We start from the raw sequence: 26459 nt of genomic DNA on the forward strand, positions 1-26459 counted from the left end.
TCATCAGTTCTGGTAGTAACCAGGAACCTAGGGAAAACGAATCCAGGTTAATTGTGCTGTGCTTGTTCCCAAGGGGTCGCCCCCGTTAGGGAATACAATGTTAAGGACTTGGCTAGGGAACTACCCGATGAGGCAGGCGAAAGTGGTTTCGACGCCATGCCCGAAATAATCCTCCCCAAATGTCTCTAGCCAAACCAAGCAGCCAAGGCAATACCTGCCAGGTCGTAGCCGGTACTGCTCGGGGTCCGATGCTGAACGATGCCTAACACAGGATGACTGAGGCAATGAGCACTGGGATGCCCTTCCTCCAATCACCTGCAATAGCATGTACCCCATAGAGTGCACAGGGCACTAAATATGGAGAAAAAATAAACAATTTGTCCTTCTGGCATTCGGCTGTGCGGGGACCTGTGTTTTCAGGCGGATACTACTGCAAGGGTACACGACGCTCCCACCTGCCGATCCCTGGGTGGTCAGTGCGCAGACTATCGAGTGTAATCGCACACATAGGAGACGCATCTCCGAGCAGCACGCACATTGAGAATTTTGAATCTGTCTACAACTAACCCTCAAAAAAAATAAAAAAAATAAAAAAATAAAGCGGGGACCATGGCCACATGACACTTAGTCACCTTCTACGACAGGCAGGGAGTACCTGTGAACGTATTCAGCCCTTCCCATCCACAGGGGGTCCAACGCATTATACCAAACCGCAATCCATATTCGCGCCTAGGTCACCCCTTTTAGTCGTCTCTTACGACAGGCAGGGGATACTGTAGGTGTATTTGTCTGCGTCCCCCACCTACAGGGGGGGGCAGACAGAGAGAAAAAGAAAGGATCCGTTACTTTAAAAAATGAAGTAACAGACGAAGAAAGGCAAGGGTACAAAGAGCGTGAAAAGGAAAGACTCCCTAGCCCTCGGAAACCTAATAGCATCGAGGTCGGACAGGATAGGTGAAAGTGAGGAGCCTGGCACAATTAAGTGCAAGCAATGCCGGGACTCTGCTACGGGAACCGTGGTCGCTAAACCACGCTCGCAAGTTCAGAGCCCCTGGGGGCCCTTTTAGTCAACTCTTATGACAGGCAGCAAGCAGGAGATACTGTGGGTGTATTCTTCGTCTGCATCCTCCACCCACAGGGGGTCGTTTCCCACTTCTCCCCCAGGCAAATACGGGGATGGTACCTAATTAATGCCACAACCACTTCCTCTTCCCTGTCTATCCCTCCCAATCTTCCCACACCCCTATAAGGCCCCTGTTCACCATAGCAGATAAGGCCTCCTGGGCGAGGTACTAGCCCTCCTTCCCAGACGGATCCCCTACCCAAAGTCTCATGCTCCAGGACCCTGCCCTTGAGGCAGCAGAGGTGGGATTATCCGAGTCCGAAGGAAAACCCAACCCTGAATGGTAAACGGATTAAGAAAGAAAGAGATAGGAAAATGTGTTGGTTCAAACTTTTTTTTTTTGTTTGCTCTTATTATACAGTACTAGCAAGATACCTATGCTTTGCTACAGTTATAAATTTGTTTTAAATTGTGAAGCACCCACTGTTAGCTAGTCTATAAAATACATCCTCAGTTTGTACATCGAAGAGTTCTGGGGGAATGATTACTTTTGGATCTAACACTCATTCGAACACCTTACAAATGGTGTTTTAAAACCCTGTGTTATATAACATCTATGGTGTAGATGCGTCCAACCTGTGAAATTTTTACTTCGTATGTCAAACAGTAATAAAGGAAAGTTTTAGGGTTAGAATTTTTAAAAACTTCATTTAACATCAAGGGCATAGAATGCCTATCTTCATGTAAAATTTTAAGTTAGTATGTGAAAGTTATTTGGAAAATGATTATTGCGATTGTCAAACCCCATCTAAACTCCACATGGAATAAACATTGTGAAGACACGCCGAGTGGCTCAAATTAATACGGCACTGGCTTTCTGAGCCCTACGTTGACAGGTTCGATCCTGACACGGTCCGGTGGTATTTGAAGGTGCTCAAATAAGTCAGCCCCACGTTGGTAGATTTACCAGCACGTAAAAGAACGCCCACTGGACAAAATTCTGGCATCTTTGCGTCTCTGATAACCACAAAAGTTGTTATTATTATTATTATTAAAACATCTTTAAGTACATCAAATTTGACACCTAAGACCTTCTTGTAAATTTGCAACTTTGTATATCAAATAGTCTTGGAGGAATAATTTCATTTCCGGAGCTAACCTCGCTTCATCATTTAGGGGTGTAATGTTTTAAAACATTTCCTATTTTATATCTAGGATTTAAAAATATATACTGTGTCGCCATTTGGAATTTTGTCTTTGTAACTTGAACAGTTACGGAGGAATGAGTATTTTTATTTTCACATCAACCCCCTTTGCCAGGCTGAGGGACTTAGACGGTTAAGGTGCTGGCATTCTGACCCAACTTGACAGGTTCGATCCTGGCTCAGCCTGGTGGTATTTGAAGGCGCTCAAATACGTTAGCCTCTTGTCAGTAAATTTACTGGCATGTAATAGAATGCCTGCAGGACCAAATTCTGGCACCTCGGTGTAAAAGTAGTTAGTGGGACGCAAAGCAAATAACATTGTCTTAATCCCCATTTAACACCCTTAGGGATTAATCTTTTCACACCAGGTAAATACTGGAGCTGTACCACATACCTGCCAAATTTACAAAACCAAAAACAAGGAGATTTAGATATGAAAATCAGGAGAAAATCGGGAGGAAGAGATACAGGGTCTATTTATGCTTGGCAAGGACTTTCTCGCACGACCTTGGCCGCCAGTGACTGATTAGTTGCCGGCTACTGCACGTGCGTATGTATGGCAGAATACGGTGCTCAAAACCATTATCATACATTTTATTCACCATTTTTACAGTTTATGCTGAAAATGTTCCCCATGCACTCCCAAACATAATCGGCATCTCCTAATGAAGTTTTCGGTTACTCTACCAAGTTCTTCAGCACTGATGAATGCAATTGCAGCTCTTATATTGTCTAAGTTTTGTGTGAGGGTTTGTTCCCATAAACTAAATTTTTTAACATTCCCACAAATAAAAATCACATGCCGTTAAATCTGGGCTATGAGGAGGCCACAGATTTTTACTTATGATTCTCGTACCAAACATGCTTCAATAAGGTGATAACCTTTACGTCTATTTTTATTGTTTACTGAACCTGTACGTTTGAATCTCTTGGCCAGTTGTTTTATTGTCTGATTGATAGGAATGGGTCTCACTGGAAATTTTGCTCGAAACTTTTGTGTTGCTCTAGCGCACAATTTTCTGCACTTAATGTAAGTATTGTGCAGATATACACGTTCACGTATACGAATGTTTCACATACATTACAGCACTATACACAATCACAATAAAACACTATACAATACGACACAGTACGCAGTAGCTTCATTGAACACCCTACTACCTCGGAGCTCAGCTCTCAGCAACTGCAGAAGTGCTGGAAACAGTGCACGCTAACAGCCTGTCATCGGCGGCCAAGGTCGAGCGAGGAAGTCCTTGCCAAGCATAAATAAGACCCTGTACAATTGGTCAAAACTGCTTATTCTACATGTCTTTCACAACACAGGAGTACAATGGTACTTATTGTTTCAAAACACGACTGTTGCTATACGAGGCTACAAGGCTGAAAATTACACATCCCTATTCCCTCACAGAAAGTATGTGAGTGAGATGATCTGTCTCTGATAAGTCATCCAAAAATAGTATGAACTCATGCTCCACACGTGTGAGTCATGCATTTAGGTGCTATTACTTAGTAGATGCACAGAATATGTTGCATCACGTGCCCGTGCGATTATGCGAAGCGCAATTATATCTTTATCAAATAATAAATTAAAATTCACCAGAATTGTCTCTGAATGGCTCCAAATACCTCTAGGAAAGTCACTAGACACTATCTTTGAAATTCCGTCACTAAATTATTAGACAAGACTCCAAACCTAGCGACTAGACTCTAGAATCGACTAGACTGATGTGAATGAACAAAGCACGCGAGAACGAGAGATTATGTGCGTCGCGATATACAGATTTCAACAAACATCGCACATTCGCGTGCATTTCTCGTATTAATAAACGTCGACATTTCATTTGAAAGCGGTCAACGAGCGAAGGACTTCCGGCCACTGGCGTACAAAGCTGAAATGGCGGGATTTGAAAACAAATGTTTGTAGTTCACAAAAAAATTTAAAATAGGAAGAAATAATAGAATAAGGAGGCGGGAAAAACTGTCGAAAATCTGGAGTCTCCCGCCTAAATCGGGAAAATTGGCAGGTATGGTACCGTAATTAAGGCAACGGTCTCTTCCTTCCTGCTCCTAGGCCTTTCCTATCCCATCATTGCCATAAGAACTACCTGTGTCGGTGCGATGTAAAGCAAGTTACATGTAATTAATCTCATAATAGAACCGTATTGAGGACAATATATTAAAATTATAAAATCCTTTTAATCACAACCACCTACTCAATACATTATATTACTCATTGAATTATAAAATAATCATGAGGTGTCTTAAATAAAGGAACATGTTTCGTTCGACATAGCGAACATCATCAGCCTTAATTTACAAGGATTAGGTCAGGGCCCTGAGCTGAATGATAAAAATTGTTAAAAGAGTGACAATACCATAATAAAAAGTAAAATGATAACATTAAACATGAAATTATAACAATATGTACAGATTAACAGCAAGTATGCAGAGGAATACTTTGAATGATGGTAGTCTATAGAGTTAAAACAAACATGAGGTTGTAAAAGTAAAAAGATATAGATATAGTAGATCCTAAATTATAAGTCAATGCGTGAAGCGTGGATTAATTGTTGACTATGGAGTTCTTAATTGAGCAAAACAAAAGTTAAAATAGAGTTTATTGAATAGTGCGAGTCAAGCTGAGTCAGTTAAAAGGCGCAAAGCGACGAAGCTAAGGTTGAAATGACGTAAACTTCAGTAGTTAGGAATTCTGTAGGAGAGCCAACACAATGCCAGAAGGAAATACAGGTTGAACTAGTCCGTATTTACACGCTAGCAGTAGAATTAAACTTATACAACGTAGGACACCAATGTGGACTCGTTAAGTAACTATAACTTGAAAGTAGGGAGAGTTCCAGCAAACCAGAATGGATGGAGCAGATTATGGCACAATTGGAGTTAGAAATCTGAAAAGAAAGAAAAGGGAGGAAAAATAAAAATATGTTATAATGAAAAAAAGGTTAGTAAAAGTTAGAAGGAGGCTTACCCTTGGGACTAGTGTGAGGTGTTCGCTAACGTTGGCTGCGCGAATCAAACTGGCGAGTAACCTTATTGCTGCTTCTAGTATTGTATGTATGTATACGTAGAGGCGGGGAGTGAGTCATGTGAGGAGGAGGGGTGACCGATTCCTTAGGCGGGTCGGGTAATCGTGGAGGGGGTGTCGCATGAGAGGGCAGTAGAGTAGTAGTTGTTGTATTATTAACAGTTGTATAATTAAAGATTCTCGTAAAGTTATTATTATTTATATTGAAAAGAGAGAGTAGTTCTGGAATTTTCTCGATTATTGGACTTTTAATTTCTGAAGTATCATTTAAATTTTGATGCCCGTTGAAATGCTGGTCTAGGAATATGTAAATGTTCTCAAACTCTGTCATAAGTTTACTTTTATTGACGTATTTCAAGATTTGAAGGTCTTTTTCAATTGTAGTAAAACTGTGGCCAGTCTCTTCCATATGGGTGCTCATGGCGGAATACTTTTTATGTTTCGAAGCGTTGTAATGTTCAAGGTATCTGGTCAAAAAGCTACGTCCAGTCTGTCCGATGTAGGAGAATCCACAATGGGTGCATTTAAGCCTATAGATACCAGAGTTCGAGAATTTATTGTGATTAATGTTAACTATATTTGAATTGAAGAATATATTACGGTTCGTATATCGGGTTCTATAAGCGATATTAATATCGTATTTCTTTAGAGGGTTAGTAACTTGAAATAGGCCTGGATTTGTGTAGGTGAAGGGAGCATATTTCGTTTTTTTAGGCTTGTCTGGAATCAATTTTGTTGCAGTTTTTAATTTTATCTTGTTAATGATTTTATTAATCATTAAGGGGTTATAGCCGTTAATTCTGGCTAAATCCTTAATATAGTTTAGTTCTTTTTTGCGATTTTCAGTTGTCAGCGGGATTTTTAATGTTCTATAGACAAGACTAAAAAATGCAGCCTGTTTATGAGATTGCGGATGTAAGGAATCGTTTCTTATAGTGATGGGGGCACAAGAAGGCTTTCTAAATATTTGAAAAATGAACTTATTATTCTCTCTTGAAATGTTTAAATCTAAAAAGTTTAGAGAACCATTGATCTCATCTTCCTTAGTGAATTTGACATCATTGTCAAGCTCATTAAGGGATGTTAGCACACTATGACTATCGTTTTTCTGTGTATCTATAATGGCAAAAGTGTCATCAACATACCTTAACCATAATTGAAGACCATTAATATTATTGATTATTTTGTTATTTTCCAAATCATCCATAAAGATATTAGCTAGAATGCCCGAGATCGGGTCACCCATTGCTAGGCCCTTTTGATGATATATTCTATTATTGAAGGTGAAATAGTTGTTATTAAGTACAAATTCTAACAGACTGATGAAATTATCTATTTCGCATTTGCTAAGGTTAGTGTGTTTTAAAAGGTTTGATTTAATAATCTTGACAGTTTTGCTTACCGGAATATTGGAATACATATTGGTAATATCATAGGATACCATTATATGATTATGCTCAAGATTGAATTTCGATAATTTTTCACAAAATTCAACGGAATTTCTTATATAGGCTGTATTATTGAATTTAAAGTGTTTACTGAGAAAATTATGCAAAAATTTTGAAACTTTGTAAGAAGGGCTGTTCATGCAGTTGATGATAGGGCGTATAGGTACGTCTTTTTTATGGATTTTAGGCAAAGCTTTTGCAGTTGGAAGTTTCGGGTTCATTATTATAAGCCTCTGATACTCGTGCTCTTGTAGTAAGAACGGCAGATTCTTCAATAGGTTCTTCAAACTTCGTTGGATTTTGGGGGTGGGATCTTTATTAATAATAGTAAAACTGCCATTAGCGAAGAAATCTTCGGTTTTTTTAATGTAGTCATCTTGATGTAGTAATATTATGGTGGGACCTTTATCAGCTTTAGTGACGATAATATTATTATTATTAATTTTATTTCTTACATCATGTATTTGTTTGCTAAGGGTCGGATTCGAGGTAGTTTTCAGTTCTTTCGCCAGAAAAGGAAGCTTTTTCTTTATTTCGTATTTAATGTCTTTATGCACTTCTACGGGGAGTTTTTGAATGTTAGATTCAATTTCCGCGACTGTAGTAATCAGATCGTCGGTTTTTTTCGGGTTAGGCCAATTAAATTTCAGGCCTTTATCAAGGAGGGATAGTTCATTATCTGAAAAGTCAGTATTAGATAAGTTCACCGTAGTAGGAAAACGATTTAAGTCGGCGGAAGGGAGGTTAGTTTTACTGTTGACACTACTCTGTTTATTCTTAGTGTTTTGCAATTGTATCAGTTTATTGTCTAATGTTGTTTGTTTCGTCTTCACTATGTCATGTACCTTTTCATTGACAAACATGGAGTATGAACTCCATTCTAATGGGGACATACTAGAGGATATTTCAAGATGCGTCTTATAAAGTTGTAGGTTTAGGAACGATTTCTTTTTGTAATGCGCCTTGATTTCGTTTTTTAACCAAAATTCATTAACTTTCGTTTGAGTTTTACGTAAATCAGAAATCGAAAAGTTTTTTCTTTGAAGGTGTTTTAGAAATTTGGGAATTAGTCCATGCTTCATACATTCTTTTAAAAATTGAATATCTCTAGATATTTTGCTGACCTTGACTTTGAGATTAAGATATCTATTCCTTTTCGTAGCCTGGTAGGCAGCTAAGTTACATGTAATTAATCTCATAATAGAACCGTATTGAGGACAATATATTAAAATTATAAAATCCTTTTAATCACAACCACCTACTCAATACATTATATTACTCATTGAATTATAAAATAATCATGAGGTGTCTTAAATAAAGGAACATGTTTCGTTCGACATAGCGAACATCATCAGCCTTAATTTACAAGGATTAGGTCAGGGCCCTGAGCTGAATGATAAAAATTGTTAAAAGAGTGACAATACCATAATAAAAAGTAAAATGATAACATTAAACATGAAATGATAACAATATGTACAGATTAACAGCAAGTATGCAGAGGAATACAACAACTACTACTCTACTGCCCTCTCATGCGACACCCCCTCCACGATTACCCGACCCGCCTAAGGAATCGGTCACCCCTCCTCCTCACATGACTCACTCCCCGCCTCTACGTATACATACATACAATACTAGAAGCAGCAATAAGGTTACTCGCCAGTTTGATTCGCGCAGCCAACGTTAGCGAACACCTCACACTAGTCCCAAGGGTAAGCCTCCTTCTAACTTTTACTAACCTTTTTTTCATTATAACATATTTTTATTTTTCCTCCCTTTTCTTTCTTTTCAGATTTCTAACTCCAATTGTGCCATAATCTGCTCCATCCATTCTGGTTTGCTGGAACTCTCCCTACTTTCAAGTTATAGTTACTTAACGAGTCCACATTGGTGTCCTACGTTGTATAAGTTTAATTCTACTGCTAGCGTGTAAATACGGACTAGTTCAACCTGTATTTCCTTCTGGCATTGTGTTGGCTCTCCTACAGAATTCCTAACTACTGAAGTTTACGTCATTTCAACCTTAGCTTCGTCGCTTTGCGCCTTTTAACTGACTCAGCTTGACTCGCACTATTCAATAAACTCTATTTTAACTTTTGTTTTGCTCAATTAAGAACTCCATAGTCAACAATTAATCCACGCTTCACGCATTGACTTATAATTTAGGATCTACTATATCTATATCTTTTTACTTTTACAACCTCATGTTTGTTTTAACTCTATAGACTACCATCATTCAAAGTATTCCTCTGCATACTTGCTGTTAATCTGTACATATTGTTATAATTTCATGTTTAATGTTATCATTTTACTTTTTATTATGGTATTGTCACTCTTTTAACAATTTTTATCATTCAGCTCAGGGCCCTGACCTAATCCTTGTAAATTAAGGCTGATGATGTTCGCTATGTCGAACGAAACATGTTCCTTTATTTAAGACACCTCATGATTATTTTATAATTCAATGAGTAATATAATGTATTGAGTAGGTGGTTGTGATTAAAAGGTTTTTAATGTAAAGCAAGTTGTAAAAAAAAAAAAAAAAAAAAAAAAAAAAAAAAAAAAAAAAAAAAAAAAAAAAAATCAAAGCTTATTTAGCACTTACAGTATGATAGGCCTAAAATTTGTAATAGCCTGATCTTTTGTGGTATTATTCGATTCACTTTTGGATATAAAATTCACAGCATTAAATCCATCAAAGGAAAATATCCCTCCACTGTTCCCAGCTCACTATATACATTAGCAAACTGCAGTGCCAGCCTGCGTGGTAACTCAGGGAAGTCTGCTAGAGCGCTCTGAACCTTGTGCCTTGCACATTCCCCATAGGGGTGAGCTGCATGTACTCTTAACCACTACCAGGTCTCCTGCCATTATTAAATTTCTGGCAGAACCAGGAATCAAACCCAGGTCTCCGAGGACAGCAGCTAATAGTGCTAACCATTACGCTACGGAACTGGACAGATCTAAAATGATACTGTAAGAAAAAGCTAACCACTATGCACAACAAAAATGAAGTACAGAACAAGTTAGCATTCACCTTCAGGGATTCTCTTTTTAATGATGACTTGTGGAATAAGCAAGGCACAAAGGTCGTCAAAAAAGCTTGGCTAGTGAACATCATTAAGGCATCAAGTCTTTATGGTCCGATACTGATTAGCCAGTTTGTCCTGTTAGTGCAAAATTACAATCAGAATGTTAGCCAACAGGGTAGGAAAGGTGACTGGTAGGCTTGGGGGAATAGGATGGGGTAAAAAAAAAAAAGTTCACTCCAGGAAGTTTAATTAAATGAGAGCATGTATGAGAATATTGTTACTAGCCCAAGCCAATGTTTGGAAGTCGAAACCTCGTCCACACATGCTAGAGAGGCATCCATGTTACCTCCGCATGGGTGATACGGTGGTTCAGGTGAAGTGGGTGCTGGTGATTGAGGTGAAAGCTCACTGCAATGTACTGGAAACAACACATCACTTTGCCCTACGTAGCCTCAATGAGCTGCAGGTTGTGAACAGGGCAAACCCAACCTAGGGAGAACCCATGCCCAGGAACCACGTAAGTAGGTCTACTGAAGGGGGAACAAACCTGGTCGGGTTCGGGCCAGGGGCGGACTGCTGGATGTACAGCTGAAGGGCGTGGCGCCTGCTATGGAGAGCCTGAGTTGCGGGAAGACAATGTCTGGCGGAATGCCTCATCACGGATGGCGAGAACGCCGCTCAGGACCATACAAGGGACAAAAACCCTACGTCATATGGAACTATGGACATTTCAAATGAACCACCTAAACAAATACCAAGGGAAGCTATGGAAGCACCAGAAGAGCAGGTCCAGCAGCAGGCCCAAGAGAATATGGAGACAGAAGTCCCAGTAGGGCAGGGTGAATTCAAATCTGAAGAAGAAACGGAAGAAGCAGCAGGAAAGCAGACTTCTGGACAAAAGGAAACCGGAGATTTCACTGAGAAAGACCTGAAGATATCAGCATCGAAACTAAATAGGATGCATATAGGTAGACCACCTCGCACAAGTGCCTACTATGAGGAAAGGAGCCAAAATAGCGGCTGGGACTTGGGTGGAGAAGCCAAGGAACAGGGATCGGCGACGACGCTATGCCAATGACTAAGCCCAAAAGGCCAAAGTCGGAGGAAAACACGCCATGAAGTACGGCTACAAACCCACCCTCCAAGAAACAGAAGGAAGAAAAAGTCATGTCCTTTTCGGAAAGACTATCCTCCTCAGTCAAGGTCACAATAATACCTAAGACCTTTCCAGATGGAAAACTCAAGGAGGAAGACTTAACTAAATTGTCATCTGCTCTGATAGAACAAATGAAGCCACTGTCAGACAGATTTCTGCCAGGCTTCCTTGAGTCACCCAGGCTGGAAAGTGGAGCTATAGTACTGATCTGTGCAAATCCAGAAATGAAAAGTTGGCTGGAACAGACAGTATCAAATTGTAACCCATGGAAAGGGGAGACCCCAGAGGTGGCGATGGTGATGGTCACGACCCAGGTCAATACCAAGTTCCCACCTCCATTTGACAAGATGAAAGTGGACAATGTTAAAGTCAGAATCAATCGGCATGATACCAAACTTCCAACACAAGAGTGAAGAGTGCTGAATGCCACTTCGATCGACAAGACAGGAAGGACAGTCGTTTCGGCCCTTGGAGAAAGAGGCTTTGAAGAGCTCAAAGAGAAGCCTGAAGGCTAAGCTGTCCTTCAGGCCAATCTTCGGCATAAAAAAAGCAGCTGTGGCCAATTTCCGCAGGAAGTTCAGTCCAAGGCTAAATGCAAAGAGGAAAGGTGAACACCTAGTCCTTGGAGCAGATGCAAATTCACACCGCATGGTATGGGTCAGCACGAACTGCAATGCAAGAGGCTAGTCTTTACTAGAGTTCATTATTGGAACTGAGTTCAGGATACTAAACCTAGGAAACAAGCCTATATTTATAAATAAAAATCGTAGGGAGGTAATAGAAATTACACTAAGCACTACACATATTGCAAACTTTATTGAAGACTGGAAGGTGCTGGAGGAATCACCATTGGCAGACCACCAGCACATCCAATTTGCAATCGATTTGAGACTATGTGGGACCAAGATGCAGAGACCAAAAAAAAAAAAAACTAACTGGGGCAGATACAGAGAAGTTCTAGGTAAGGCTGTGCAAAAAATTCCAAATAACGAGAAAGGACAGAAAGAATTGGATGGGGCAGTGGAACTATTAGAAGATGCCATTATAGATTCATTCCATGAAAACTGTCCTCTAAAAGAAAAGAAAAACACCAAAAATGTAAGGTGGTGGAACAAACTAGCCAAAATGAAAAAAAGGTTAGGATGTTGTATAGAATATCATCTAGAAATGGTATGCGAGACTTATATCATAGGAAACCGAGTATAACCTAGAGATATGGAAAGCAAAAGGAAAATCTTTGAGACTTCTGTGAGAAAGTGGAATCTCACACTGAAACAGCAAGGCTCCAGAAGGTTCTGAAAGTAACCCATATAAATCAAGTGGGGACACTGGAGAAATCAGATGGGTCATTTACTCAGGCGGGGAGAGAGACGCTGGAGATACTAATGACGTGTCACTTTCCTGAGGCTGAGAAGATGACAGAAGAAGAAACGGATGAACAGAGACCAGAGCTCAGAGCAGACTGGAACTGTGCCAAGAGAATAATAAAACATAGGCCTAACCATGTAAAATGGGCAATCGACACGTTTCATCCTATAAAGGCTCCGGGGCCAGACAAGATTCTTCCGATACTCCTACAGGAAGGATGGGAGATACTCGTCAATGCCCTGACGGACTTTTTTTTTTTTTACTAGTTGCTTTACGTCGCACCAACACAGGTAGGTCTTATGGCAACGATGGGACAGGGAAGGGCTAGGAGTGGGAAGGAAGCGGCGGCCGTGGCCTTAATTAAGGTACAGCCCCAGCGATGGACCTTTTCAGAGCTAGTCTAGCTTTAGGGTACGTGCCGAATTCATGGTCTGAAGCTAAAGCAGTATTCATACCTAAGTCTGGAAGGACAAATTATGCTCAAGCCAAAGCATACAGACCATTATGTTTAACCTCCTCCATCCTGAAAACAATGGAGAAAATTCTGAATAAATATATCAGAACAGTGCAACTGAACTCAACGTTGCATGAAAATCAGTTTGCATATAGACCTGGCAGATCCACTGAAGTAGCACTACACCAGTTGGTTTGTAAACTAGAAGCCTAGAATATAAAGAAATTGCACTGGCGGCATCAAGATATAGGAACCGTCAGCAATACAACCTACGACTATGATCAAAGCATTGGAAAAAGAGCATGGTGACTAAAACCGTCGTCAAAAGGATTAAATCCATGTTAGACGGAAGATAAAAACAACCATGACGGTTAGGGCCACCTGAGGCTGTGCTCAGGGAGGAGTCCTTTCTCCTCTGCTGTGGAACCACGTGGTGAACAAAATCATAGCTATGCTCAACGAACAAGGTTTTTATACACAAGGATAAGCAAATGACCTAGTGATTGTGGTATGAGGTAAGGTGATGAGTGTTATCCAGGACCTCATACAAAGAATACTTAACCTTGTGGAAAACTGGTGTTTGGAAGAACAACTATCAGTCATTTAAAATTAAAAATTTCATTGTTCCGTATTGAAGAATATCACAATTATTTCAATTTTAATTGCAACTATCAGTCAACCTGAACAAGATGAACGCACACCAAGTTTCAGCCATATTGGTCTATTTCTTTGTGTTTGGCATTCGTGTGAATCAAGGAAGTCTAGTGATTTTCAACGGACGAAAAAGAATTTCGTGTGGCGATTAAACATTACTTTATGAAAAGAAAAACGCCTCAGGAGACTAAAGAGAAGCTTGATAAACATTATGGTGACTCTGCACCTTTGATTAGAACAGTTTATAAGTGGTTTCAAAATTTTTGGACTGGCCATATGGGCACAAGTGACGCTGAACGTCCATGATAATCCATGAAATCCATGATAATGGTGATGGATGACCGAAGAGTTAAGGTGCAGGAGAATGCTAGTGCTGTGGGCATCTCGACTGAACGGGTACATAATATTTTGCATAAACATTTGGACTAAAACATGAGAAAGCTATCCGCAAAATGGGTGCCGCGATTGCTCACGCTTGACCGAAAACGGAATCATGTGAAGTGTTGCAAGGATGGTTTGCAACTGTTCCAGAAGAATCCGGAGGACTTTAAAGCCCGGTTGTATAAAACTTTTGATCTGAGTTTAAAGAGGAAAAATGGCTGCCAGTCAAGTTGAACTTCGATTTTCCGTTGTATAAACGCTAATCTAAGATCAGATTTGACTGCCGAATATTCGTCGGTTAATCTCCCTGAACTTAGATCATTATCATTCATATTAAACATTGAAGTAGACCTGACGACTTGAGAAGTGTTTCCTTGTATCGTATCGTACCTTAATATCGAGGTGTGTTATAAATATATTGAATGCTAGTAGTTAAATAATATTGCTAAAGATCGGTCTATTTTTTCAGAAGTGAGGTTATGTGAATATAATATAAACAATAGCCTACTGCTATACCAACATGTTGATACTTAGTTTTCTATTATTTTTCAAGTTTACAAAACAAAGCATATACCGTATATTTTCTTTAGCAGGGATGTCAGATTATTCCGACTTTTCGTCTGATGAAGAAGAGTTGATTTTACAACGAGCTCCTCGCGTCTTTCGGCACCGACGGAATCCGATTATTGAATTGTGTTCAAAATAAGATTTCGTTTATCGAAAGATTTTGTGGAATGACTGGAACTAAAGTTAAGGGACACACTACAGAAACCTAGTCAAATAAATTATCCCCTGTCACCCATGTGTATGTTCCTAACAACTCTTAGGTTTTATGCTACAGTAAGTTTTCAAATGGTTGTTGGAGAGCTCTTTAACACTGACAAGTCAACGGCTTTCTCTTTCAACTTTGATGTCACCATATAGGTTCTTTTATTTTCTATTATATGTTTGTACCTTGATAGTACAATATCCACCAGATCGCCCTTTTATTTCTGTGTGAAGTTCCTTCTATGTTTACTTCGCGAGATTACAATATTATCTTCTCCTTCTTCGACAGTCACGGCAATTTCGTACTTCATTCGTTGACAGTCACGGCCAGGTCAATCCCACTATTTGAGTATTATCCAACGGGCCGAGCTATTTCGTATTTCATTTGTTTTGCGGTGTTGCCACGTCCAATTTTTTGAACTCCGATTACATTTGAACTACACATGTGTAAACCAAGTTCAGTTTTATACAACGCAATGAAGTCGTAATCTCAGTTCATTTTCAGAACTAAGTTCTTAATTGATCTCCAGTCAGATGTCTATACAACCGGGCCTAAGAGTCGTTTCATCACTGTGGATGAAACCTAGATACATTAAGTTACTATACTCCTGAGACCAAACAATCTAAACAATGGGTTACCAAGGGGAAATCTGCACCAAAAAAGGCGAAGACCGTTCCTCCGGCTGGAAAGGTTATGGAGACTGTCTTGGGATTCGCAAGGGATAATCCTCATCGAATATCTGGAAAAGGGTAAAACTATTACAGGTGCATATTATTCATCGTTATTGGACCGTCTGAAAACCGTGCTGCAAGAAAAACGCCCGCGATTGGCCCACAAGAAAGTCGCTTTTCCATCACGACAACGCACCAGCACACAGCTCAGCAGTTGTGATCACAAAATTAATGGAAATAGGATTCCAACTCTTTTCACATTCCCCTATTCTCCAGACTTGACTCCCTCCGACTATTTGTTCCCCAATTTGAAGAAATGGCTGGCGGGACAAAGATTTTATTCAAACGAGGAGGTGATTGCAAACACTAATGGATATTTTGCAGACTTTGACAAATCCCATTATTCAGAAGGGATCAACAAACTAGAACATCGTTGGACGAAGTGTATAAGCCTAAAAGGAGACTATGTCAAAAAATAAAGGTTTACCCCAAACACATTAGTAGTATTTATTTTTGCACAAACTTTTCAAACGCCCCTCGTATATATATGGAAGAACAGGCACTGGACCTAGGTGTAGTGTTAAAAATCTAACCTGGAATTCACATACAGAAAGGAATATAACCCAGGCCAAGACCTTGCTGTATGCATGTAAAAGAGCCGTCGGGAAGACATGGGGCCTAAGTACATCAATGGTAATGTGGATATATATACAATGATCATTAGAACCTTGATGGCCTATGTTGCAATTATCTGGTGGCAGAAAGTAGGGGAAAAGTCAGTAGTACATTGGATAGCCTGCAGAGAATGGCATGCTTAGCCATAACTGGGGGTAGGAGAACTACACCGACAGAAGCCTTTAATACTTTACTAGACTTCCCATCACTAGGCAATTTCATAAAAGGACAGACTAGAAAGTGTTCATATAGACTGGCACAATATGAATGCTGGATTGCACAAAGACCCAATCTAGGACACTGTAAAATTAACAGAGTAATAAGAGAGGAAGTTCTACACATGCCTTCCGATCATATGATACCAAAGTACAACTATGAAAAACCGTTTGAGATCCAGATAATAAAAAGATAGATATCAACAAATGGTTATTTTTGCTTTACGTCGCACCGACACAGATATGTCTTATGGCGATGATGGGTTAGGAAAGGCCTAGGAATTGGAAGGAAGCGGCCATGGCCTTAACATACAGCCCCGGCATTTGCCTGGTGTAAAAATGGGAAACCACGGAAAACCGTCTTCAGGGCTGCCGACAGTGGGGCTCGAACCCACTATCTCCCGATTACTGGATACTGGCCGCACTTAAGCGACTGCAGCTATCGAGCTCGGTATCAACAAATGGAATAGTGAAAAAGAAGATACAGTGTGGTGAACTGATTGCTCAAAGACTGGGGATGGCACAAGATGAGGGATCAATAGGGTAAGACCTGAGATCAATCCAGATGAACCTGGATACACTACAGTCTTTCAAGCTGAAATGATAGCTATCACAACATGTCTTGAAGAAAATCTGAAAATGAACTATAGGAATAAGAACATTTTCATTTTTATGGACAGCCAAGCAGCCATTAAGGCACTAGAGGCAGTCTAGATAATATCCCGAATTGTCTGGTATTGCCACTCACTTCTCCTGAAGCTCTCAAAGTACAACACTGTCAAAATAATGAGTACCAGAGCACGCAGGTATAGAAGGAAATAAAACGGCTGATAAACTGGCCAGGAAAGAGGCAGAAACACATTTTGCAGTCCCAGAACCTGTATGCAGGATTTCCTATGGACAATACCACCACTACATAGGAAAATGGGTACAAAAACAAATGGAGAACTGGAAAAACACACCAGGATGCAAGCTTGCAGAGGAACTGATAAAAGGACCAAACAAGAAGCATACTAAAGAACTGTTAAAACTCAGCAGAGAAAATATAAGATGGGTAGTAGGACTGATGACAGGACACTGCCATCTGAAAAAACACCTACATTGAATTGGAGTAATAAGAGACAATACAGGGTGTTTCAAAAAAAGAATATACATATTTCGAATGCATATATTTATTATACTACTAGTTGATGTACCCGTGCTTCACAACGGAATTCTACATTGTATGCAGAATTCTAGGTTAGGTAGTGTACACGTTGTGAGCAATATTGTATTAAATTGCAAAGCTTTTAACGTTACCCTAGAAACGCGACGGCGATGTCACCAAACATCTTTTCTCATATGAAGACTGAGTTAGGGACTTTTCACTGTAATGGTACACCCCCTTGCATACCAGTCACAATAAGGTTGGGAAGCTTTCACTTTAATGGTAGACACTCACTCTCCACCTGCCTTTTTACATCCTCAGAAAGACTGTCTTACTGGTTTTCCCAACTGAAATGAACATACATTACAATGACATCAGTAGGAATGGCGCAATTAAAAGCAATGCTTTCATATGAAATACTCGATCAAATCACAAACCACACATTTTCTCACTTTTAAGGAACAAGTCTAAGCTCCCGATATTACAGTCCAAAGTTTCAGAGCTGGGATGACCAGGCCGCAGACAGCCGTGATCCGTGAACACTATCTCTTTTCGGCGGGGAGGAGGTCAAATAGTGGAGACTCCTAGGGCAAAAATCATGCCCTTTTACTAATCTATTTCCTAGGAGTACACGATGAGTCGGCAAATATCAATTCACTACACTGGCGGCAGAAAAATCTAACTTGGAGGCAAATTTCTCCAAGCCAGAGGAGAAACCCACTCTTCACTGCGAATCTGGAATAAAATGAATGTAGAATTTAATAAAAATGAGGAAGAAGCTTAAGAAACGGCTCTTTTCAGGATTGAATTTTTTGAGTCATTTAGTGAATTGTGGTGCTATAATTTGGAATAGGCCTAAATTGTTATTCTAGTCCAGGCCGTAGGCCTACTACTACTAATAATACTACTACTACTACTACTACTAAGTGAGCCTGCCTTAAGTATGCACACTGCTCATTCAAAACAGCGCATCAGAGTGGGGATCGCAATAGCTGGAATACTATGATGAACTGGTGTGTTACGTACCAGCTGAATCAGAAAATGTATGAACCAGAGGAACAGCATGCTAAAGAAGAAAGTTTTCTAACTCCCCAGCTATTTTCCGCCAGTAATCGGTATTATACTCAGTACGCAGCATAAATTCCATCTATCGGAGTTGAGAGGCAGCATAAGAGATAAAGAACACTGCTACTAACAGTGGTCAATATTATGCGCTTTCGATATTGTAGGCCTTCACATTTAGTTTTCTTCCGACTCTGAAATACCACTCCTAACATAGTTGGTACGGTAAAACTGAACAAAATATACTTGGTCGGAAATTGTATTCTCTGTAACATTTGTTATGTAGTACTTTTCGATAGGACCAATAACATAAGTATTTAAAAAATGTTAGCGCCTTCCCCTAAACTACAATTTAATCCAGTTTGAATAAAATTGTTTATAGCTTAGACTGTAGTTTCTTATTTGCCGTCTCTATATACTGATTTTCATTAAATTCTGTTAACCCATTTTTTCATGGCTCGGCATTGATATGGACTTAGCAACAAAAATACAAATTCATGAATATCTGTTATCTTAGCCGGTACAGTAAAAATGTATAAGATGTAAATGGTCGGAAATTTAATTCTATGTGACTTTCGTTATGTAGCATTTATATGACCACTAGTAATATAAATATTTGAGAATTAAATTTTAGGCCTTCCCCCAAAGTACCATTTCACTCAGCATGAATAAAACTATGTATATCCTAGATTTTAGTTGCTCGTTCTCCGAATTTGCATACAAATTTTCAATGAGATACAACTTCTAATAACGTGAATATTTAAGAATAAAATTTTTGGCCTTCCCCTAAACTACCATTTCACTCAGCGTGAATAAAATTATTTATAGCCTAGATTGTAAGAGACTTATTCCTCGACTTTGCATACCAATTTTCATTAAGATATCACCACTAATAAATATTTGAGAAATAAATTTTAGGCCTTCCCCTCAACTACCATTTCAATCAGCATGAATAAAATTATTTACAGCCCAGATTGTAGTGACTTATTCCCCAACTTTGCATACAGATTTTTATTAAATTATCTTCAGCCATTTTCTAGTGATACGTGTACATACATACAGAAATTACGGAAATGTAAAAGTTGCAAGATAAGACATACAAATATGAAACTTATTTACGAACCTCTCAAGTTCAGATTACAGATGTTCAATATGTTCTCCAGCAGCGACACGAACAATATCACATGGATACACAAATTCCTCCCATACTCGGACAAGCATGTCCTCCGTCATTGATGTTATGGCGGTACGGATGCGGTTCTTCAACTCTTCCAGGTTCTGTGGGAGTGGTGGTACATAAACGCCATCTTTAACGAATCCCCATAGGAAGAAGTCACAGGGTGTCAAATCTGCCAACCGTGGAGCCCAGCTGAGACATGCTAAATCGCCAGCTCCTTGACGACCAATCCAACAGTTCTTTAGAGTTTCATTCAGATATTCACGCACTTTGCGACTCCAGTCTTGTTGAAGAATGAAGTTTTCTTCGTGAAGCCTCGTAAACAACCAGTTTTGTAACATAGCAAGATACTGCTGACCGTTAACCGTGTTTCCATCAAAGAAGAATAGACCGTAAACAGATGATCGGAATATCGCACAAAACACGTTGACTTTGGGTGAATCTCGTACATGTTCAATGACTGCATGTGGGTTCTGTGGGCCCCAAATTCAAACATTGTGCTTGTTCACCTGACCACTAACATGGAAAGTCGCTTCATCACTGAACACGATGCGTTGTGCAAAAGTGTTATCATTGTCAATAGCATCAAGTATCTCATTACAAAATGCCACCAGTTTGAGTTTGTCATCAGGATAGAGCTTGCAACAGCTGTAACTTGTACAGCTTCATAACCAACGTCTCAAAACACGCCAAACTGTTGTTGTAGGCAGTTGTAACTACCGACTGGCACGACGAGTTTATTTTGAAGGACTACATTGGAAAGTCGTTTCAATTCGTGCAACATTTTCTTCAGGAACACGTGGGCAGCCAGGACTCTTTCCTTCACATACACATCCTGTATCTACAAACTGTTGATACCATCTGCAAATGTTCCACTCATTCGGAGGATCAATTTGGTACCTCAACCTGAAACGTCTTTGCACCATAATCATGGAATTGAACTTCGCAAACTCGAGAACACAAAAAGATTTCTGCTCCGGAGTAGTCATTTTAAACATAACGGTTACCAAGCAAAACAGAAGGCAACTGACATCCAGCAGCTATTAATATAAACTAGACTATGTATTTGTTTCTCCAATAGCCGAGCCGAGGAGATTGATAGTTTGGACAAAATAATACTTTGCAATTCGTATGTTCTTTTTGAAACACCATGTATATGTAGGAAATGCAATGAAGCAGAGGAATCAGCTGAACCATGCTTTTCGAATGCAAGGTGCTGGGTAGAATCAGGAATAGGACTCCCCACTCTACGACTACCAGGTAAAAAGAAAAAATCCAAGAAGACCCAATAACAACAACCTGAAGCTTTGTGAATGGAGCAGGTATATCTGGGTGGGAATAAAGGAAAAACATGGTAGCAAAAGATCTTAGAGGTCAACGCTAATTAAGAACTAATATTTAGAAGCCCACAAAGAAAAAAAAGATGCATGCAGATATGACCCTTTGAGTTCCCACATCAATTTTTTTTTCCTCCCCCTACTGGTTTTACTCTGTACAGACTAAGAAAGGTCTTGCAGCGAAGATGGGATAGGACAGGCCTAGGGGAGTGGAACAGAAGTGACATTGGTCTTAAGGCACAGCCCCAGCATTTTCCTGGTATAAAAAAGGAAAACCATGGAACCCCAAACTCCCCGCACTTTAATGAAAACTACAACTATGCCCAATACTCACCCTTTACTACACACTGACATAGGTCAGTTTTGGATTTTCACATTTCTTTCAATTGATGTTAAAAGCCAGTGCAAATTTTGTGAAAATGTGTATTAAAAAACCCTATCTTAGGAACTCCCCCACTAAACTGCCTTGAACCTAAATGACCATCAAACATATCATCCTAGACTTTAAAAAAAAGAGCATTATCAAAAAATTCAAAATGTACTATCAGAGAATTTTATACATCAGGTGAATCAACTCTTCTTTACAGCATAATTTTATGCTACCTGCTGTTTATAGACCACCTGTAAACAGTCTCTAGCTATGATGCTTGTTTAAAGGGGCCTAACATCTAAGGTCATCAGCCCAGGTCTCTTGTTATGCAAATACAAAATGAATGTTAAAGAAAATCTCAGTCAAGGACTTTAAATGTCTAATATACACTGACTGAGCAAATGTCATGGGATAGCAGAGCACTGATGCGCAGGTATGTTGTCTGCGCACCACACGCCCCCTGTGACCTTGTGAGCAGTGGCTGTGCATGTGACAGGTGTAACATGGAACGTCGCCGTGAGCCGACACTGTTCGAATGGGGTATGGTGTTCGGCGCCCAACGGATTGGAAGTGCAATTTCGGAAGTTGTGCAGGAATTCGGCTTCACACGATCCATCCTGTCCAGGGTATATCGTGAATGATTGAATGCGGGTGTCACCGTCCACCCGTCCAGCCACCCTCAATGACCGTGACCGGCAACATCTGAGACGCATTGTCAATAGTGACAGACGGACAACCGTGCAACAAATCACAGCTCAATTCAACACAGGCCGTGCTACCCCGTCTCCCAGTGGACAATCCGTAAGAACATGGCAAAGGTGCCAACCTTTGAAATGGATTTTCCGTAATTCCCCTCCCCTACCCTTCGAAAACTTTTTGGAGTCAGATCCCAAGCACACTCATCCCTTCTGGATAATGTCACCCTCTTTACCCTTCCCAACAACAATCTATTGTAAGATATATACTATTTACAAAGGTGCCAACCTTTGAAATGGATTTTCTGTAATTCCCCTCCCCTACCCTTCGAAAACTTTTTTGGAGTCAGATCCAAAGCACACTCATCCCTTCTGGATAATGTCACCCTCTTTGCCCTTCCCAACAACAATCTAAGATATATCCTATTATACCATAAATTTGCACATTACCAGTTAGTTCTGTCATAAAACATTCTTTGTAAATTGTCTCCCCACGCAGCAGGTGCTTTTGTGTGGGATTTTTCTCGTAGCATTCTTCCCCCTGTGAGGACATTTTCACCTTATGAACAATAAGCGATTCCAGTGTAGGTGTGATTATTGTAGGCCTGAAGTCATTCTGTTTTTCCTATTAACACTGATAACTTTCTGTGGGAGACTTAATGTCAGGTACACTTAATACTGCAATAATACAAGATTACATTTTTTAGTGAATAGAAGAGTAGAGTTACTTAATTTACAATAAATTTCACGACGCTCAAAGGTAGCAGAAGGAAGTGACGATCAAATAAGTATTGTTGCCAACTCACAAAATTTGAAACGAAGAGAGTCGAGTACCAATGCTCGAAGATTTAATTCTCCTCGTTTCCTTATTTTTTTTCCGTAGAAATTATATTTTCCTTATAATGTCGCTTTTCCGTAATAATTTACCCTTGGACCGTAATGCCGTAATCGTCCGGGGAAATCCGTAATAATTACGGATAATCCGTAACAGTTGGCACCTCTGACATGGGTTCTATGGGGTATGGGAGCCGGCGCCGCACATGGGTGCCACCGTTAACCCAACGTCATCGGGCACAACGACGCGCATTTGTAGCCAGTCACCAGGGATGGACACTGGAACAATGGCGTAACGTGATATGGTCAGATGAATCAAGATTTCAACTGCACCATGCCGATGGGAGGCACCGTGTATGGCGCACACCACATGAAGCGATGGATCCCGCCTGCCTCGAAGGTGTGGTCCAGATGCCCTACCTGGTGCCAACCGCAGCTGAGGAGCTAATGAAGATGAAATGAATGATTGTGAATTAAATTGGGTAAGGAGGTAGAAAGAATTGGCTGTGGCCTATGAATAGGATGCCCCTCTTAATCAAATGAGAGAAAGGAGTGACCTTTTAACGAATGAAAGTATCGGCTAAAGAAATGAAAGATATCCTAGGTCTTAAATCTCACATATTTGAGGTTAGAGGGGAACTGAGTTGACCAGGGTAGATCTGATGAAAATGGGAGTGTCACAGGTGGAAACTGTCTGAATTAACTGGGGTGCTACGATTACTGCCACGCAGACACTCAGGATGGTTAGAAGAGAGGCTTTCAGAGCCCAAGTTGTCAGGTTCATTCCAGTAGTATTTAAGATGCTCACAATTCTCCAGCCTCATGTTAGTAGCTTTACTGGCAAGTAAAAACTCCTGAGACAAAATTCTGGCACCTCAGTGTGTCCAAAATCCATGAAAGTGGGATGTGAAATGAGTAACATTATTATTAATAATTACTGCCACTCTGTGCTCACAAGTGTGAGCCCTTGGTGGATAAAACAGAGGCTGTTGTCTATATAAATATTTGTGTAATCAAGGGTTATGAATTTCATGTTGGTGGTCCATACTCAACTGAGATTACATATAAATTATAAACAGAAAAGTTTTCCACCTATTCAATACATAGTTATCTTTACAATGTGTGTATTTACATTACATAGGACTAGTTTCAACCCTACTCGGGGTCATCATCAGCCATATTTAGAAATACACAATATTAAACAAAATCCTAAAACATGTTTCTAAGCAGTAAGAACATTATGAATATATAATTAAGACATCATAGTGTTAATTATATTATAATATTATTTATTGTTTAAATATGGCTGATTATGACCCCGAGTAGGGTTGAAACTAGTCCTATGAAACGTAAATATACGCATTGTACATATAACTATATAATGAATAGGTGAAAAACTATTATTAAATTATTAAAATATCTGAAAGTATGTATGTTCAAATAAATTGTAAAGTGAATAAGGAGCTTTTCTCCACAGTCAACCCTATCAACTGTAATAACCCCATATGTTTTACTTCACTTGGCACATGTATCGCCAGTTGGCCAAATATACTCTATATGGCATAGGTTTCTGAAAACCAAGGACTGCCATTTAAAAGAATTTCCTGCCTAATACCTGAAGTCAACAGCTCACTTCAATCACTATATTTTATACACAAAGCTCACACGGTCATTTCATACCATCCTCTTACAGAGATGCACCATCATGTAAATGGGCAGGTTGGTTGCTCTCCGAGACCTCTCTGAACTATCATAGTACTATATTCAGAACGATTACTAAATTTTTACCTGCCAGTAGCATGGCCAGCCTAACCACCCTCTGATGAAGTTTTGCATTGGAATTAGAGAAAAGAAATGCAAAAGGTACTGAACTGGTGATCCAAATTTTCATTCTATCAGCCAATCTGATATAAAATGTCAATAAAAGTTTCTTCTTACAGCAATGTTTCAAACAAATTATACCTAGGATGTTACAAACTACATCATCTACGAGCTAACTTCATCAGTAACCAAGAATGGAAACGAACATATGTGCATCATTATAATCATTTTAATGCAGCCAACAGCCATTAATAATGGAATATATCCGTAATCATTTCAGAATTGAGCCAAGGCTATGTTTCTTTTCTTGCATTTTTCCACATGGTAACAATCACATACTTCCCCACAAAGAAAACATCTTTCAGTCTGTGTGTGAAAAGATTTTGAAATACAGATTTAGTGAAGACCATGCAGCGCGTATCTTGTCACGAGATGTCGCAATTCATAATTTGTTTCAGTCCATTCCTTTCCAACCATGGCATAGAAATCATTCAAAATTTGACTTTCTGGTGATGGCCTCCAAGTATATTCCTGTGATAATTTTGTGAAGGATTCAACAGTGTAAACAATGCAACATTAGTTTAAGTCTGTTCAATGTTAAAATGGGCTATGAGGGAAGATATTGTGCGGCATAGAGGAAATAACCTACCATACTCGTAGTAATTTTATGTCATTTTCTTTTGAAAGAATATTCCCGCGTGACAATAGAAAAATGGTTTTCTTCAATTTCGCTATATACAGAAGTCAAGGCTAGTCGACGTGGAAACTCATATCCAACGAAATCGGCCTTCATAACCTTCAAGTGACATGCACGAGTTACGAACACAGCATAGGCATTCCATTCTCATACAGACGAGTTCGATGCGACCTGCCATAATTTGTACTTCCCTCCGTTAAAACCCAAATTTCCAGCAAGTTCTGCGAATAAAATTATCATGATTACAAAAGCCGTCCTGCATCATTAACGTACCAAGACAGAAAAGTCATTTTACGGCAAGAGAAATGTGGGTAATAAGCATATGTATAGTAAGCTACATGTGACCTTACGTAGTTCCTGAGGAAGATTAATACTTACAGTTTCACGAGAAAAACATGAAAAGATGTCTACGATGAAACTACCTACCGAAATAAATAAAAATGGCACGAAATCTAACCAACAGTTTCTAATTTCTTCACATTAAAAAATTAAATGGTGCACCTTGACAACTTAGTAGTCGCATAGCTGTCATAAAAATATTTTTCCCAGCCATGTAGAAGGTCGGGGAAAAAAACATCTTGTATCAAGATGAGAAAACATTTCGTTACATAAATTACCTCGAGAAACAGCCAATACACTTGCAAATAGCACCAGAAGTCCCAATTTCAGCAACATTTTTCAGCAGAGGGATTTTGACAACTCAACAACAGACAGCAAACAACACAACAGAGTTCGGAAGAGAAATTACCTCTTGCCTCTCTCTTTCTAACACGCAACAGTAACTCGTGACCGTGCAGTTCCTGGTATTAGTCATCCCCCTCACTAATGGAGTCATTTTTATGTGAAGTTGTTTAAATTTACATTTAAACCAATGTCGTAATAACAAAATAATAAAGTACAATAAATAAATGCCTATTTTTTCTTGCTTATATTTTAATCTATAAGAACTTACCAGCTCACTTGATAATAATGAATCCAATAAAAAATAATGAATTGTATCAAAGAGACTGTGGTACATTGTCCGTGGCGCAAAGTTTTCGTCCCAATTTCATGAAATAATCTGTTCTAAGTAAAATACTGCAGTTTTTAAGAAGTTCTGAATAGGTTTTAAGATGCTTACGAATTGTTTGTTTCAATCTCACTTCAGTAAATAATATTTTCTTATTTTCCGAATAATGGAAC

The 26459-nt window shown here is 39.5% G+C and overlaps 1 protein-coding gene across 1 annotated transcript in view; it reads right to left on the reverse strand.

Moving 5' to 3' along the window:
* LOC136877503 (lysosome-associated membrane glycoprotein 1) overlaps positions 1–26079 on the reverse strand; it is a 125953-nt gene extending 99874 nt beyond the window's left edge. Inside the window, exon 1 of the mRNA XM_067151610.2 lies at positions 25895–26079. Coding sequence (XP_067007711.2) covers positions 25895–25952 — 58 coding nt within the window. The 5' untranslated portion in view covers positions 25953–26079. The remainder of the gene's footprint in view (positions 1–25894) is intronic.
* Positions 26080–26459: the final 380 nt, after the last annotated feature.

Source organism: Anabrus simplex, chromosome 7, assembly GCF_040414725.1.
Source record: "Anabrus simplex isolate iqAnaSimp1 chromosome 7, ASM4041472v1, whole genome shotgun sequence".
Classification (NCBI taxonomy): Eukaryota; Metazoa; Arthropoda; class Insecta; order Orthoptera; family Tettigoniidae; genus Anabrus; species Anabrus simplex.